At 45.7% G+C, this 17,167-nt stretch overlaps 2 protein-coding genes across 2 annotated transcripts; both read left to right on the top strand.

The window, feature by feature from the left end:
* The first annotated feature begins 1,136 nt into the window (after nt 1-1,136).
* LOC103645040 (uncharacterized) lies at nt 1,137-10,736 on the top strand. Its single transcript, XM_008668172.4, has 3 exons — nt 1,137-1,575; nt 1,692-1,815; nt 10,131-10,736. Exons 1-3 carry the CDS (start codon nt 1,240-1,242, stop codon nt 10,586-10,588), a joined length of 918 nt encoding a protein of 305 aa, XP_008666394.2. The 5' UTR covers nt 1,137-1,239; the 3' UTR covers nt 10,589-10,736.
* Nucleotides 10,737-12,862: 2,126 nt separating this feature from the next.
* Nucleotides 12,863-14,875, top strand: LOC103640554 (cytochrome P450 76M5). The gene is given in 2 exon segments (XM_008663570.4): nt 12,863-14,509; nt 14,512-14,875. Coding segments are annotated over 2 exon segments (1,578 nt in total). The 5' UTR covers nt 12,863-13,105; the 3' UTR covers nt 14,686-14,875.
* The last annotated feature ends 2,292 nt before the right edge of the window (nt 14,876-17,167 follow it).

Below are 17,167 nucleotides of genomic sequence, written 5' to 3'. Positions count from 1 at the left end.
ACATCAACTTCTGAAAAGTTTCTTTTCAGGTAGATGAAGCTCATATAAGGGGGGTATGCAAATCTCTCTGCACTTTGCCACATACATTGGCATGTGAATGAAGAAATTCAATTCTAGTTGCTAGCGAGTTATATATCTTCAGCCTACATCTGTTGCTGCCCTAATTAGTTGATTTGTCTTCTGTGTACTATCTTAGGTCAGGCCTCATCCTTGCTACACTTAGTAATTTCATGCTATGTTTGCAGTGGGCTTGTACTGGACCAGAATTCTACATACTGTGGTAGTTGTTTCATTTTCAGACCTTATCTGCCTTACAGATCATCTTTTTTCTCTGCTCTGAAACTGTCAAAATTCAAATAATTGTAGACCTTATCATATTTTCTAATTGCAGGCAAGATTTTTCCATGTTGTTGTTGTTTTATGTTTTGTCTTGTGTTTTCTGTTTTGTCATTTTTTTTGTGTTATAAGATGTTTCTTTGTAGTTTTTTGTTTTCTATTATGCGGCTACCATGTTATTGTGATGTAATTTTTTGTTAGATTTTTCCATGTTTTTTGTTTTCTTTTGCTCTTGATGTTTTGGTGTTGCTTACTTTCATGGTTTTTGTATTTTTTTTATGTATTATGTTGTAATGTAAAGTATTGTATGGTACTATGCTTTTTTTCCATGTATGATTTTGTTTTAGTTTGTCTGTTTTGTCTTGTGTTTTCTGTTTTGTCATTTTTTTGTGTTATAAGATGTTTCTTTGTAGTTTTTTGTTTTCTATTATGCGGCTACCATGTTATTGTGATGTAATTTATTGTTAGATTTTTCCATGTTTTTTGTTTTCTTTTGCTCTTGATGTTTTGGTGTTGCTTACTTTCATGTTTTTTGTATTTTTTTATGTATTATGTTGTAATGTATAGTATTGTATGGTACTATGCTTTTTTTTCCATGTATGATTTTGTTTTAGTTTGTTTTTCTAGGTTCTTAAGGAATCAAGTGACGAGGAAAGGGAGAAAGCTGAAGAGATGACGAAGTACTAGGCATCACTTCCCCTCCTCCTTTGATTTTGGTTCGCATCATTGTAATGTCTATCGTGATTTTTGACTTTATGATTTGTTTTAGTTTTGTTCCATGTATGCTTACTTATTTTTTGTTATGTTTTGCTCATCCTATGTGGTCTAATATTACAATGACTTTATGAAGTTGTTGTGTTTCTGTTCTCTGTAACTAGACACAGGAGAGATTGTTCATCTTATATGCTGAATTGTTATGTTCATCCTATGTGGTCTAATATGTCTGTTATCCCAATGAATCAGGATTTCCAGGAGAACAGGCTGTTGATGTCATTTGTTAATTTCCATGAGCAAGAGAAGATCTCTAAAGAAATCGTAACACACGCTATAGAAAGCTGCATGAAGAAACAAGCAGATAACCTGTTGAATTCACTGGACGTTATCAACGGTAGGTTGTCACAGTTGGAGTTATACTGCTATATACTGGAAAGGTCCATTGGAGAATTACGAAGTGACGTGATGGATTATCATAACGAAGCAAATCTGAACTTCCGGTGCGTTGAAAAGCAAGTGAAAGAGGTATATCATGATGCACTAGGCACTAGCACTACTGTCTGCTGCGAAGTATCATCGCCATTAACTCTGAACGCTTTATGTTTGGTTTCAAAATTTTCCGTAACTAGATTCATGGACAGGTTCAGAAATCTGTGCAGGCTGTTCAGGAAAAGCAGGAGCTTGCTGAAACTCAGAAAGAACTGACCAAACTTCAGATAGTACATGAGGATTCTGCACAAAAGAGTGAAGGTACTGCTCCATCAGTTTTTGTAGAGCCCAAAAATTTGTATCAAAGAAAAATAAGGTTATAAATAAATAAATATGTTTATAAGTGGGTATCTTGGGATTATGGAACCCTTGGGAGTTAATTGGTTTTCTCTTCTTTATGCATATTTGATTAATGGAATTATATGGGTTAACATAACAAATAAATAAATAAATAAAATGCCTCTCATGATAAAGTTATTGTATTGTTGCACTTTGTATTCAAATTTGTGAAACAAACTTAAGCTAAGAAAACTAGAATTTGAAAATGGAAATATAAAATAAAAGAGAAAAGAGAAGGAAGAAATTACTATGTAAATAAAAATAATTATAATATATATATATATTATTCTTGTACAGATTTGAGTTGGTACATTTGACTCAAAAGTGAAGTTCATAACAGGATTCAAATTCAAATTAGAGATTCAAATGAAAAGAAGATAAATCAAAAAGGAAAAAGGAAAATAAAAGAAAAGAAAAAGAAAAACCCTAGCTGGGCCGCCCATTCTCCATTTCGGCCCACCCATCTGCCCCCCCGACGGCCGCCTGGGCTGAAAGCCTTCACTGCCAGCCCAGCTCCTACTCGCGTGACACTTCCATGTGGGCCCCGCTCTCCAACTCTCCCTTGTGCGTCGGTGTCGCTGTGGGGTGGGCCTGCGCCGTCAGGGTTTTCTTCATCCGCGCAACAGCCGCGCATCGCGCGCACAGACCGTATGCCGCGGACTCCGTGGGCGCGAGCTCAACGGAGCTTGCGCCAACAACCACCGCGGACGTCGCGGGATTCGGGCATTGTGACTCGTGCGCGCGCGTTGGATGGCTTGGGCCCTCTCGTCAGGCTCCTTTCCGTCTCCGGCTGCAACAAACACCGAGTTCTTCACATGTCGTTCGCCCCAATCCGCGCACGGTGATTTCGCTGGGTGTTGTTCATCTCCTGCTGGCCCCTGCGGAGTATAAGACCAAGCTGTGCGCGGGCTCTCCCTTCAACCCTCCAGTGCCCCGAGCTCCCTCCCCAGTAGCCTCCGCTCGGCGCGCCCCATCTCTGCTCCCTTCTCCATGCCGCCGAGCGATTTCCTCGTGGTCGTCCTCAGTCAAAGCGTGCAGGTGGGTGGGGGCGTTCGCCGGGGACCCGTGAAGCCGTCCGCGCCTTCAATTTGAACTGCGTGGCCTTGGGGCGACTCGAATTGCTCGCCGTGGTTCGACCTTCGCCATGGATCCGTCTGCTATCGTGGGCAGGACTGCAGCCACCACCATGCGCGGTAAGAAGACCCCCGTTGGGTTCGCCCTTGTTCATACATCGTGTAGCACCTCTCTGGGGTCCGATTAGGGCACTGGGGCGCCTAATCGCTCGTCTCCGGCGAACTGCACCGCCGCTCGGTGCCGTCGCGCCGCCGCGGTCCAGTGTTTAGGAAGGGGATGAACCCAGTACCGTTGATCTCGACGTGGGCGGCTGAGATTAAGTCTGGCGTACCGTTTTGGCCGAACGCACGACGACCGTAGATCCAAGATCCAACGGACTGCGCATCGATCTCGGTTATGTTGAGCGCGGACCATAGATTTCCAATCCGACGGCCTGTGATGTGTACCGGTTCGTTTAATAGGTGATCTAATCTGGGCGGTTGGCGCGCGATCGGACGGCCCAGATCACATCATACCCTCCGGCCGGGTCGTTTTTCATATGAACCCCTGGGTTTTACAGAAATAGAACCCGCCGTCCTTGCCCAGGGTTTTCTGAGTCTCGGGTTATTTGTTAAACAGCCCCCTGTGCTTCTGTTTAATTGAGGCCCAGTCCAGAGAGTTATAAAAGCAGGAAAATGAATTAGAAAATGAGTTTTTAATATAAAAATAATTGCTAGAACTTAGATAATTCATAGAAAATTTATTTTAGCTCCAAATTGAACCATTCCAATTCCTAAAATTTTGTAATAATATTCTCTATCATTTAGAATCACTGTTTTGACATGAACTCTGTTAGGAAATTAATTTATCATCTAATCCTATTATAATCACCTTAAATCTTAGGAAATTCATAACTTGAATTCTATAACTCAAAAATTAATAATTCTTTTTCCTGTGATCTTATTTTAATATGAATATTATTAATGTGTATTTTGTTCTTATGTTTGGTGTAATGTTAATTTTGCCTATACCATGTTTGGTTGAATTGCTACGACTAGCAGTGAGGTCACGTGTCACCTGAAGATCATCCTGGTACCTGGAATCTCAAGTCTCAGGCAAGTTGTGCCCTTGATCACTTCTTTTTACCCACTCATGTTCTAATTAATCATAATGATCTGCATAGGTTAATTTGATGGGACCCAATAGGTTACCCTAGTTTGTCTATCTTTATACCTTGTTTACCACTGAACTTTTTGGGTAGTACTTGCTAGTGCTTTATGTGGTTTTGGGTATGAAGATACATTATTCATGATCACACTTTTATTATCTGTTTATTATCACTGTTCATGATAAGATCATTATGTTAATTAGAACATGGAGAACCACCCGGGAAAACAGTGCTACCACAAGGGTTTAATGGGACGCCCTTGGCCGATTAATTAGGAAAGCTAGTGGAAGACTACCTTACCCGAAAGGGGCAAGGGCAGTAGGGGAGTGGTCAGTGTAGGGAGGCCCTCGGGAGGATTTTGCTGTGATGGCGGTCCTGCAAGGGATTCCTGGGAAGGCCCTCGGGAGGATTTTGCTGAGATGGCGGTCCTGCAAGGGATTCCTGGGGAGGCCCTCGGGAGGATTTTGCTGTGATGGCGGTCCTGCAAGGGATTCCTGCATTGGAGCTTCCTATAAACTGTAGCGGGTTTTCTGAAGCTAGTGGAACTTTGTAAAGGCCTCGTAGTGTTACCCTGCCTCGCCTCCTCGGTAGAGGTGTATGGGAAGTCGCGATCCCTTGGCAGATGGGTAACATGACTTGTGGGTAAAGATGCGCAACCTCTGCAGAGTGTAAAACTGGTATACTAGCCGTGCTCACGGTCATGAGCGGCTCGGACACTCACATGATTAAATTATGGAACTTAAACTCAATTTGTCATATGCATTGCATCGCAGGTGAGTTTGTTACTTTTGTTCTACTACTTAATTGGGTTGGTATTTACTTATACTTAGTAATTGCTAATAAAATTTTGACCAACTTTAAAAGCAATGCTCAGCTCTAACCATCCTCTTTGGTAAGCCTTACACTTCACGTGAGCTCCCACCTTTGGCGAGTTCATGCACATTATTCCCCACAACTTGTTGAGCGATGAACGTATGTGAGCTCACTCTTGCTGTCTCACACCCCCCCCCACAGGTCAAGAGCAGGTACCGCAGGATGATGCGCATGGAGGAGGATGCTGCGATGTGTTCGTGAGAGGTCTAGGCCGTCGTCTCCCAGTCAACTTTGGGTTGCTGGACCGTTGTCTCCTTATAATGTAATTATTTAATTATTTTGTATAGAACTCCTGTTATATAGTAAAGATGTGACATTCGATCCTGTGCCACTATGCATCATATGTGTGAGACTTGGTCCCAGCACACCTGGTGTTTATGTTTACGCCCGGGCTTTGGACCTCTAAAACCCGGGTGTTACAGAAGTGGTATCAGAGGAATGTTGACTGTAGGACGAAACCTAGATAGAACTGGACAACCAATACTTACTTACCTTTGCTACTCTAATTCTTTCTAAACTTTTCTTAATCTTTTCTCATCTATTTCCGCTTTACTCTGATTATTCTTACCTTTTCATTCTAAAGACAAATGTGGATTTCACACTTTGAAATCCTGTGCCTAAAGTGACCTTTAGGAATAGGAGACCTAATCTTAGGAACAAAAAAAACTATTTTTATAGATATCTATGAACTTGAATGCTTGTTCTTATGATACTTGTTTGATTTGGATCTTTGATTGAGTGTGATGAGTTGTGGAGTAATGTCCACAATTGCATCTGCATATACATAAAAGCATAAAGAAATCATAATATAACTAGATCAACTAAGAATATCCCCCATTAAAATATATCTAGCTTCATAAGATCCATCTTATCTTAAAAAATATTGTCTTACCTTAATAGATTCATCTCATCTTAAAAGATTTTATCTTATCTTATCCTAACCACTTTGCTTATCTCATCCTGGTGTAACAACCATGATCTAATCCAAAGTAATTAGATATTATCTAGTCTAACCTAATTATATTGATCTAATCTAGATTCTATCTAATCTATTATGATCTAATCTAGAGTAAGTTACTTAATGCTGGTACAAAGGATAAAGTCAAACTCCAAATCCACTTAAACTTAAACTAGTGACCTAGATCAACTCGGCCACACCCAACAACTTGACCTACATAACAGATGTATCTTAGCCTCTTGTCCCAAACCCGGAGGGAGACACCAAAGACCAAGACTGGAGAAGAAAAGGATCAACGACATCAAGAAAGGATAAGCACCAACTGAAGTCTTCAAAGATCAAGTTGAATCGCCAGCGGAGTCAAGATCCACAATCTTGGATGAAGTCTTTTCTTATCCTACTCTTTCTTACCCAAACCTATATATGCCCTAAAGACATCTTCTATCCTACATAATTAAAGTGGACATACATATATATACCCATGCTCTCCTAATCACTTACTAATGAAAAAAAAGAGAGACTCTTGATTCTGAACTAATTAGAAACTAAAAGTTAGATTTCAAATCACTCTTCCTATATCCTCTTTCTTACAAATCTCGAGGGCGAGATTATTTTTAAGGGGGGTAGGATTTGTAGAGCCCAAAAATTTGTATCAAAGAAAAATAAGGTTATAAATAAATAAATATGTTTATAAGTGGGTATCTTGGGATTATGGAACCCTTGGGAGTTAATTGGTTTTCTCTTCTTTATGCATATTTGATTAATGGAATTATATGGGTTAACATAACAAATAAATAAATAAATAAAATGCCTCTCATGATAAAGTTATTGTATTGTTGCACTTTGTATTCAAATTTGTGAAACAAACTTAAGCTAAGAAAACTAGAATTTGAAAATGGAAATATAAAATAAAAGAGAAGGAAGAAATTACTATGTAAATAAAAATAATTATAATATATATATATATATTATTCTTGTACAGATTTGAGTTGGTACATTTGACTCAAAAGTGAAGTTCATAACAGGATTCAAATTCAAATTAGAGATTCAAATGAAAAGAAGATAAATCAAAAAGGAAAAAGGAAAATAAAAGAAAAGAAAAAGAAAAACCCTAGCTGGGCCGCCCATTCTCCATTTCGGCCCACCCATCTGCCCCCCCGACGGCCGCCTGGGCTGAAAGCCTTCACTGCCAGCCCAGCTCCTACTCGCGTGACACTTCCATGTGGGCCCCGCTCTCCAACTCTCCCTTGTGCGTCGGTGTCGCTGTGGGGTGGGCCTGCGCCGTCAGGGTTTTCTTCATCCGCGCAACAGCCGCGCATCGCGCGCACAGACCGTATGCCGCGGACTCCGTGGGCACGAGCTCAACGGAGCTTGCGCCAACAACCACCGCGGACGTCGCGGGATTCAGGCATTGTGACTCGTGCGCGCGCGTTGGATGGCTTGGGCCCTCTCGTCAGGCTCCTTTCCGTCTCCGGCTGCAACAAACACCGAGTTCTTCACATGTCGTTCGCCCCAATCCGCGCACGGTGATTTCGCTGGGTGTTGTTCATCTCCTGCTGGCCCCTGCGGAGTATAAGACCAAGCTGTGCGCGGGCTCTCCCTTCAACCCTCCAGTGCCCCGAGCTCCCTCCCCAGTAGCCTCCGCTCGGCGCGCCCCATCTCTGCTCCCTTCTCCATGCCGCCGAGCGATTTCCTCGTGGTCGTCCTCAGTCAAAGCGTGCAGGTGGGTGGGGGCGTTCGCCGGGGACCCGTGAAGCCGTCCGCGCCTTCAATTTGAACTGCGTGGCCTTGGGGCGACTCGAATTGCTCGCCGTGGTTCGACCTTCGCCATGGATCCGTCTGCTATCGTGGGCAGGACTGCAGCCACCACCATGCGCGGTAAGAAGACCCCCGTTGGGTTCGCCCTTGTTCATACATCGTGTAGCACCTCTCTGGGGTCCGATTAGGGCACTGGGGCGCCTAATCGCTCGTCTCCGGCGAACTGCACCGCCGCTCGGTGCCGTCGCGCCGCCGCGGTCCAGTGTTTAGGAAGGGGATGAACCCAGTACCGTTGATCTCGACGTGGGCGGCTGAGATTAAGTCTGGCGTACCGTTTTGGCCGAACGCACGACGACCGTAGATCCAAGATCCAACGGACTGCGCATCGATCTCGGTTATGTTGAGCGCGGACCATAGATTTCCAATCCGACGGCCTGTGATGTGTACCGGTTCGTTTAATAGGTGATCTAATCTGGGCGGTTGGCGCGCGATCGGACGGCCCAGATCACATCATACCCTCCGGCCGGGTCGTTTTTCATATGAACCCCTGGGTTTTACAGAAATAGAACCCGCCGTCCTTGCCCAGGGTTTTCTGAGTCTCGGGTTATTTGTTAAACAGCCCCCTGTGCTTCTGTTTAATTGAGGCCCAGTCCAGAGAGTTATAAAAGCAGGAAAATGAATTAGAAAATGAGTTTTTAATATAAAAATAATTGCTAGAACTTAGATAATTCATAGAAAATTTATTTTAGCTCCAAATTGAACCATTCCAATTCCTAAAATTTTGTAATAATATTCTCTATCATTTAGAATCACTGTTTTGACATGAACTCTGTTAGGAAATTAATTTATCATCTAATCCTATTATAATCACCTTAAATCTTAGGAAATTCATAACTTGAATTCTATAACTCAAAAATTAATAATTCTTTTTCCTGTGATCTTATTTTAATATGAATATTATTAATGTGTATTTTGTTCTTATGTTTGGTGTAATGTTAATTTTGCCTATACCATGTTTGGTTGAATTGCTACGACTAGCAGTGAGGTCACGTGTCACCTGAAGATCATCCTGGTACCTGGAATCTCAAGTCTCAGGCAAGTTGTGCCCTTGATCACTTCTTTTTACCCACTCATGTTCTAATTAATCATAATGATCTGCATAGGTTAATTTGATGGGACCCAATAGGTTACCCTAGTTTGTCTATCTTTATACCTTGTTTACCACTGAACTTTTTGGGTAGTACTTGCTAGTGCTTTATGTGGTTTTGGGTATGAAGATACATTATTCATGATCACACTTTTATTATCTGTTTATTATCACTGTTCATGATAAGATCATTATGTTAATTGGAACATGGAGAACCACCCGGGAAAACAGTGCTACCACAAGGGTTTAATGGGACGCCCTTGGCCGATTAATTAGGAAAGCTAGTGGAAGACTACCTTACCCGAAAGGGGCAAGGGCAGTAGGGGAGTGGTCAGTGTAGGGAGGCCCTCGGGAGGATTTTGCTGTGATGGCGGTCCTGCAAGGGATTCCTGGGAAGGCCCTCGGGAGGATTTTGCTGAGATGGCGGTCCTGCAAGGGATTCCTGGGGAGGCCCTCGGGAGGATTTTGCTGTGATGGCGGTCCTGCAAGGGATTCCTGCATTGGAGCTTCCTATAAACTGTAGCGGGTTTTCTGAAGCTAGTGGAACTTTGTAAAGGCCTCGTAGTGTTACCCTGCCTCGCCTCCTCGGTAGAGGTGTATGGGAAGTCGCGATCCCTTGGCAGATGGGTAACATGACTTGTGGGTAAAGATGCGCAACCTCTGCAGAGTGTAAAACTGGTATACTAGCCGTGCTCACGGTCATGAGCGGCTCGGACACTCACATGATTAAATTATGGAACTTAAACTCAATTTGTCATATGCATTGCATCGCAGGTGAGTTTGTTACTTTTGTTCTACTACTTAATTGGGTTGGTATTTACTTATACTTAGTAATTGCTAATAAAATTTTGACCAACTTTAAAAGCAATGCTCAGCTCTAACCATCCTCTTTGGTAAGCCTTACACTTCACGTGAGCTCCCACCTTTGGCGAGTTCATGCACATTATTCCCCACAACTTGTTGAGCGATGAACGTATGTGAGCTCACTCTTGCTGTCTCACACCCCCCCCACAGGTCAAGAGCAGGTACCGCAGGATGATGCGCATGGAGGAGGATGCTGCGATGTGTTCGTGAGAGGTCTAGGCCGTCGTCTCCCAGTCAACTTTGGGTTGCTGGACCGTTGTCTCCTTATAATGTAATTATTTAATTATTTTGTATAGAACTCCTGTTATATAGTAAAGATGTGACATTCGATCCTGTGCCACTATGCATCATATGTGTGAGACTTGGTCCCAGCACACCTGGTGTTTATGTTTACGCCCGGGCTTTGGACCTCTAAAACCCGGGTGTTACAGTTTTCATGAATAGGGAAAATGAGGTTGCCCTTGTGCCATTTCACCAAGTAAATGTTGTTCAGTCACCTCCTGTGCAATTCCAAAGTTGCAGTGGCCTTATTCTACAGCAACTGGTACCAGTCCAAGACCAGCAGCGCTCAATCCAAACTGCTCTGTACTGTATGCGAGGCCAAAGCCATCTGGAGCACAGACAGGCCCAAATGTTCGAAGCTGCTGGTCAATCTCTGCAGACACACACTCGGAAAACTCAGCCACCTACAGTAGTTGAGGTATCTCAGGTAACCAGTCAGGCACCAGAGTTCTACCCTCATCCGCAGCACCAATGGCAACATCAGATCGGCCAGCAGGTTTTGTCACAGGCAAGGCAACCACAACCACAGGTACTACAGCAGCAGTACAACAACATCCAGCGAGGTCCAGCACAGATGTGTACTTGTATTGTTTTTTTTGTATATTAGTTTTTTTCTCTATTTTTAGGGAAAAAAACTACGTGTTTATTATGACCATTAGATCTTGATCTAGTGGATATGAGATGTGTGTGTTTTGTGTTTGCAAAACACACAGATTTTCCTTTAAAAGAAATCTGCGTGTTTTTTCAGCTAAAAACACACGTGTGTTTTTTGGGAAAAAATTGCCCATGTGCTGTATAGACAGTCCCTAGATTTATTTACCATTGTTTTTTGTTGGGCTAGGCCAAGCTATTGTCCTAGCAATACTCGGCCGGCCACAGCTATCACATATCACCTCGTCCTCGTGAGAGTTTGAATAGCACAAGCACGCATTTTTTTCCCAGTGTTTGCAGGTCATCGCACAAGCACCACCACCCGTATCAGACTGTACCGTGCATGGTGCTGTACAGTGGACAGGTTGAGAAACATCTACGCATGGCGCTGTATATTGCGTCGGGATAATGAGCAATCTAATAATTGCTCATGGAATCCAATAGTCACAGTGGGTCTCTTTTGTGTTGGAATGTCTTTTCAATCCTGTCCTATTACTGCCGGTGGCAATTTGTGTTGAAAAGTGAAACAACTCGACGTGGACAAGGACGGAGTATGCAAACCACCGTGATGAGGGCGGAAGCGGAAGCGAAGACGCCACTAATTCTTTGCCACGACGAACTTGCCAGGTTATTAACCGCCGTTGTCATCTACCTTGCTGCTGCTGCTTGAGAGAGCAATTTCGACGACTTTTTGGATTCCTCCTTCCTTTTTGCCTATTTTTCCCCCTTTAATTCCTTGAAGAAGAAAAAAATCATGCGTCGGCTTCAACGTGTCGTACTCGTACCTGGACGGCCGGGCTCTCGGCTCCGTATAGCAGGCGCCAACTCTACTCCCGAATTTTTTGTATTTTAGCCCTTAAACAGAAGTAAAATCACGTTTAGACCTAAAAAAATTTCAAATGCAGTTTTGGACCCTTTGCTCGGCGCCATAGCCTATGGCGCCGAGCTAACACAGCTCGGCGCCATAGGCTATGGCGCCGAGGTCTTGTTGCGTTGGCACAACCCAGACGCGTGGCGTCGACGTGGAACCGAGCTCGGCGCCACAGATCTTGGCGCCGAGCTCGGTTGTGTTATTAAAATATTTGTTGCAGACATGAGCACAAAGCCCATCTAGCCCACTTGGTAGAGCACAAGGCTTCTAACTATGTGGTCGTGGGTTCAAGCCCCATAGTTTGCATTTTTTTTGTTTTTTTTTGTTTATGTCGTTGGTGTGTCCGCTTAAATTTATTTCTCGCCTAGATTTTTGCGTGAAGGAGGAGTGCTCCTGCTCCTGCTGGTTCCTTTTTTAAAAAAAATATATAAGGAATTCCTCTAGCCGGCTCACCCAGTCACTCTCGAGCCCTTACTGTCCGTTTCTTTTCCAGAAGAAAAAAAAATGAGAGACGAGAGCTCTGCCTTACGTAATTACGTTTCGTCGCATGCAGTAGTTTTGTTCATCAGACCATAAACAAATGCGCGCGCATTGGTCTGGAAACTGAGGAATTCTGTGGCGTCGGCACAGGTCTCCAGCCGAACGGCAAGAGCTGCAGGCTGCGGTGGATCAACTACCTTCGGCCGGGGCTGAAGCACGGCATGTTCTCCCCGGAGGAGGAGGAGACGGTGATGAGCCTCCACGCCACGCTCGGCAACAAGTAAGCACCATCCCCCGCGCCGCGCTGCAGCTTGGCACCATCCCACTGCACGCAAAAATGATTGAGTCGACACGACACACACAGTTCTCCACGTTTCCCTGCCTGTCGTCGTCTCGCCTTTGCGAGAAATAAATTTAAGCGGACACACCAACGACATAAACAAAAAAAAAACAAAAAAAATGCAAACTATGGGGCTTGAACCCACGACCACATGGTTAGAAGCCTTGTGCTCTACCAAGTGGGCTAGATGGGCTTTGTGCTCATGTCTGCAACAAATATTTTAATAACACAACCGAGCTCGGCGCCAAGATCTGTGGCGCCGAGCTCGGTTCCACGTCGACGCCACGCGTCTGGGTTGTGCCAACGCAACAAGACCTCGGCGCCATAGCCTATGGCGCCGAGCTGTGTTAGCTCGGCGCCATAGGCTATGGCGCCGAGCAAAGGGTCCAAAACTGCATTTAAAATTTTTTTAGGTCTAAACGTGATTTTACTTCTGTTTAAGGGCTAAAATACAAAAAATTCGGACTCTACTCCCTCCAAGGCTCGACCGTATACGTCACGTCGGGTATTGTGTATTAATTACTCCTTTCCTATGCATGTAGGCATGTAGCAGCAGCTGTGTCGCGGTTTCATTGACAGCACGGCTCGCAGTCATCACGTACGTACACTAATAAATGACCGTAATCGACAGATCTATCTGACAGCGACACCACGTCTCAGCAGCTGAAGCTGCGTACCAAGCGGGGGACGTCTCCTACGACTTGGGCGGCCCAACGAAGCTCCGGTGAGTGAAATAATGCTGCGCGCGCACGAGCACGACACGAGCTTTCTTCCATCAAGACATGGCGACGCCGGAGCTTTGGTGGTACTGGTGGCTATGGGTGACGACGATGCTGGCCGTCGTCGTCTCGACCGTCGTCTGCTACCTGACCAACCAGCACCGCCGCTGGGGGGGCTGGGGCTCCTCCTCAGGGCGTCGTCGGCCGCCGGGCCCGCGTCCTCTCCCGCTCATCGGCAACCTGCTGGACCTGCGGCGCGCGCCCGGCAGCCTCCACCACACGCTGGCGCGCCTGGCCCGCGCGCACGGCGCCCCCGTCATGCGCCTCGACCTGGGCCTGGTCCCGGCCGTGGTCGTCTCCTCCCGCGACGCCGCACGGGAGGCGTTCGCGGCGCACGACCGCCGCATCGCGGCGCGCCCCGTCCCGGACAGCAAGCGCGCGCTCGGCTTCTGCGACCGCTCCATGCTCTCGCTGCCCAGCTCGGCCCCGCTCTGGCGGACCCTGCGCGGCGTCATGGCCGCGCACGTCCTGTCGCCGCGCAGCCTCGCGGCGTCGCGCGCCGCGCGGGAGCGCAAGGTCGCCGACCTGATCGGGTACCTCCGCGCGCGGGCCGGGACCGTGGTGGATCTTAAAGAGGCCGTCTATGGCGGCGTCGCCAACCTCGTCTCGACTGCCATGTTCTCCATCGACGTCGTCGACGTGGGCGCCGCCGAGTCGTCGTCGGCGGCCCACGGGTTGCAGGAGCTCCTGGAGGAGCTCATGCAGTGCATGGCCCAGCCTAACGTCTCCGACTTCTTCCCGTTCCTCAGCGCGCTCGACCTCCAGGGGTGTCGTCGCCGGGTGGCCGTGCAACTGGGCCAGGTCCTACAGGTCTTGGACGACATCACTGACCGCCGTTTGGCCTCCTCCTCCTCCTCCTCCACGTCTAGCAAGGGCGGGGACAGGCGCGGCGACTTCCTCGACATCCTCCTAGACCTCCAGTCCACGGGCAAGATCACGCGCGACAACGTGACGCTGACGCTCTTCGACATCTTCGCGGCAGGGAGCGACACCATGGCGCTGACCGTGGTGTGGGCGATGGCCGAGCTGCTCCGCAACCCGGGCGTGATGGCCAGGCTGCGCGCGGAGGTCAGGGACGCGCTGGGCGGCAGGGACGCCGTCGAGGAGGCCGACGCGGCGGGCCTGCCGTTCCTGCAGGCCGTCGTGAGGGAGGCCATGCGGCTGCACCCGGCGGCGCCCGTGCTGCTGCCGCACAAGGCCGTGGAGGACGGGGTACAGATAGGCGGCTACGCGGTGCCCAGGGGTTGCACCGTGATCTTCAACTCGTGGGCGATCATGCGCGACCCGGCGGCGTGGGAGAGGCCCGACGAGTTCCTGCCGGAGCGGTTCCTGGCCAGGGACCTGGACTTCCGCGGGAAGCAGCTGGAGTTCGTCCCGTTCGGCTCCGGCCGTAGGCTGTGCCCAGGCCGCCAGGCGTGCCCATGGCGGAGCGGGTGGTGCCGCTGGTTCTAGCGTCGCTGGTGCACGCGTTCCAGTGGCAGCTGCCGGCCGGCATGTCGGCGGACCAGGTCGACGTCAGCGACAAGTTCACCACCACCAGTGTTTTAGCCTTCCCTCCTATCAAAGCTGTGCCTCTGCTCTGATCACCACCTAGCAACCCAGCTTGAGTGTCCAGTCGATTTTGGCCAGCAAAATCGGAAAAGAAATCCCTGCAGCCGGCTGCACACAAGCACCACGCAGGCTTCGTTCGTGACACGTATCCACGCCCAACAATTTTAAAGCAATATAACATCAATCTTAAAGCATGAATCAATGTGGTTGGTTGTTCTTTTATGGGGTGTTGGCTCCGATTTGAGCCCAAACACACGCGATGTACCGTCTGACGATGCTTTTAACGGTGGTGCGAACGGTCACGACCCTATGATAAAAGCGGATCTTTTCTTCTCACGCGCCGGACGGTCTGCGAGTGCATAGAGGGTCGGCACGCCACTCGAGATCCCCTAGATAACGTAGAGATCCAAGAGGGATGAAGATTTGAGGTTGGGGAAACGCTAAACTCAGTCTAGATTACTTCTACTCATAATGCAATGAAGAACAAAGTAAATAAAGTAGATTTAATTGATTGGATCGATTGTGGTCCGCGCAATCGACAGTACCCCTTTATATATATATAGGGGGATGTGTGGACCTGTTCCTAGGTGTTTCCCAATAGAACCCACGTGATTAGATGGATAAGCACGTATGGAAACAATGATTTTTTCGCCTGAGTTAATCTGATTGTGGACCGTTCGGGCTATCCCGTGGACTGTCTGGGGTCCGGCCTTTTCAGGTGCATGATAAGTTTGCATCAGTTGGGTCATGTATTTATAAACTAATATTTCATATTTTTAACAAATAAATCTAACCAATTAGATCGTGTCATGTCACCTATTTCTGTGGAGCCCCACTAATTTATTAAAAAATATGATATCTTCTGAGTCAAATATTTTGTTTTAATTTGTTCAAATTGCGTTAGGTTCATATTAATTTTGCGTACATAGTAATAACATTGCTTTAATCACACCACATGTTTTAAATAAATAAATAAATAATTATTTGTTTGATTAATCAATGTTAATTAGCTAGACAATCTAGTTAATCTAGATTATAGTTGTAACCTACACTTATTATAAATAATTATTAAATTATAATTATTAAATTGATTAATATCAACTCAAATATTTTAATTTAATACTGCTTAGTTTGAATGCAACATCTATTAGATTTATTGCGCCTAAAAATAGTATTTTACCCATTGTTGGGGCCTTCGTCTTCCGAATATCCTTAAAAACACGACTAATCATTTATTATTAGCATATTGCTAAGTGTTATAGGAGCTTCAGAATCAGAATAAGCTTCGGCGCAGAACAATGGAAGTACAATGAAGTAAGCTTCGTCACAACGACGCAGGAAGGTGATACAAGGAGAAGGTGTTATTCAAGTTGCTAGGAGCAAATGACAATGTTGTCTCTATGATATTTGTAAACTTTGTGTGTAATATATGAGGGCATGAATGTAATGTCATACGAAGTTGTACGACTCCCTATAAATAGATAAACAGTGCCCTGCATAAAGTACCTTTTGGTGGATGGCACGATTGCTCTGTAATTCTCCCTCTACGGTATAAAACCACTGCTTCATCCATGAACCCGACCATTTTTTCAAAAGGTTAGCACGGGATGCCTAGCATCTGACCGGTATACGAAGGTGTAGCATCCAAGTTATTAGGATATTGCTCTTTTCCAGTGGCCTTCGTCTGGTAGGACAACTCATGAATATTGCAAAAGTAATCAACATCTGGTTTCAGTCCTTGACTTTTTATTGCCCAAATAAGGATCCCAACCTTAATCAATGCGTCAGGAGTGAGCTCATGATGAAAGATTCAAACTTTTTTATGACTTCAACCAACATACCGTGTAAGGGGAACCGTAGCCCAACTTTCATGAAGCTTTGAAAAACCACTACCTCATCTTTCTCAGGAAGAGGAATAGTGTTCTCACCACCGATTCTCACTATAGATACATCATGAAAATATCTACCCTTCATAGCCTCAACATGACCTTTCTTCACGGTTGATTTTCCGAAGACCATGTGACTCGGCCTCCACGACCGACCTTCGACATCATCGTTACCACTGTCAACATTAAAATCCTCATTGTCTCCAGAATCTTCAGACAACCTAGCTAAAATCTCATCGGTTATTTTTTCAACATTGGTCCTCTCTATAGCTTCGTAAAACCCAGCCAGTGCGGGGTCCTCACTTCTCTTGTCTTCGGCCATCTCAACTTTGGTTAAAACAAAAGGCCGAAGCTCGAAAACAGTTGTGGTTATAGTAGCAGCAAGCTAAACAACAAAAGCCAACATAAACTTAATAGCACAAAAAATATTTTATCACAACCCTCATATATATATATATATATATATATATATATATATATATATATATATATATATATATATATATATATATGCAAAGCACTATTGTAGAGTGGCTCCCACGGTTCAGAAGGTCTCGCTATTCTAGCGAAGGGAATGTGTTTTTTCGGACCTTTAGATAAAGGCTTCGTTCATTTCACAGTTTAAGTT

The sequence above is a fragment of the Zea mays genome, chromosome 1, assembly GCF_902167145.1.
Source record: "Zea mays cultivar B73 chromosome 1, Zm-B73-REFERENCE-NAM-5.0, whole genome shotgun sequence".
Taxonomy (NCBI): domain Eukaryota; kingdom Viridiplantae; phylum Streptophyta; class Magnoliopsida; order Poales; family Poaceae; genus Zea; species Zea mays.
This window is presented reverse-complemented; position numbering and strand designations above follow the sequence as displayed.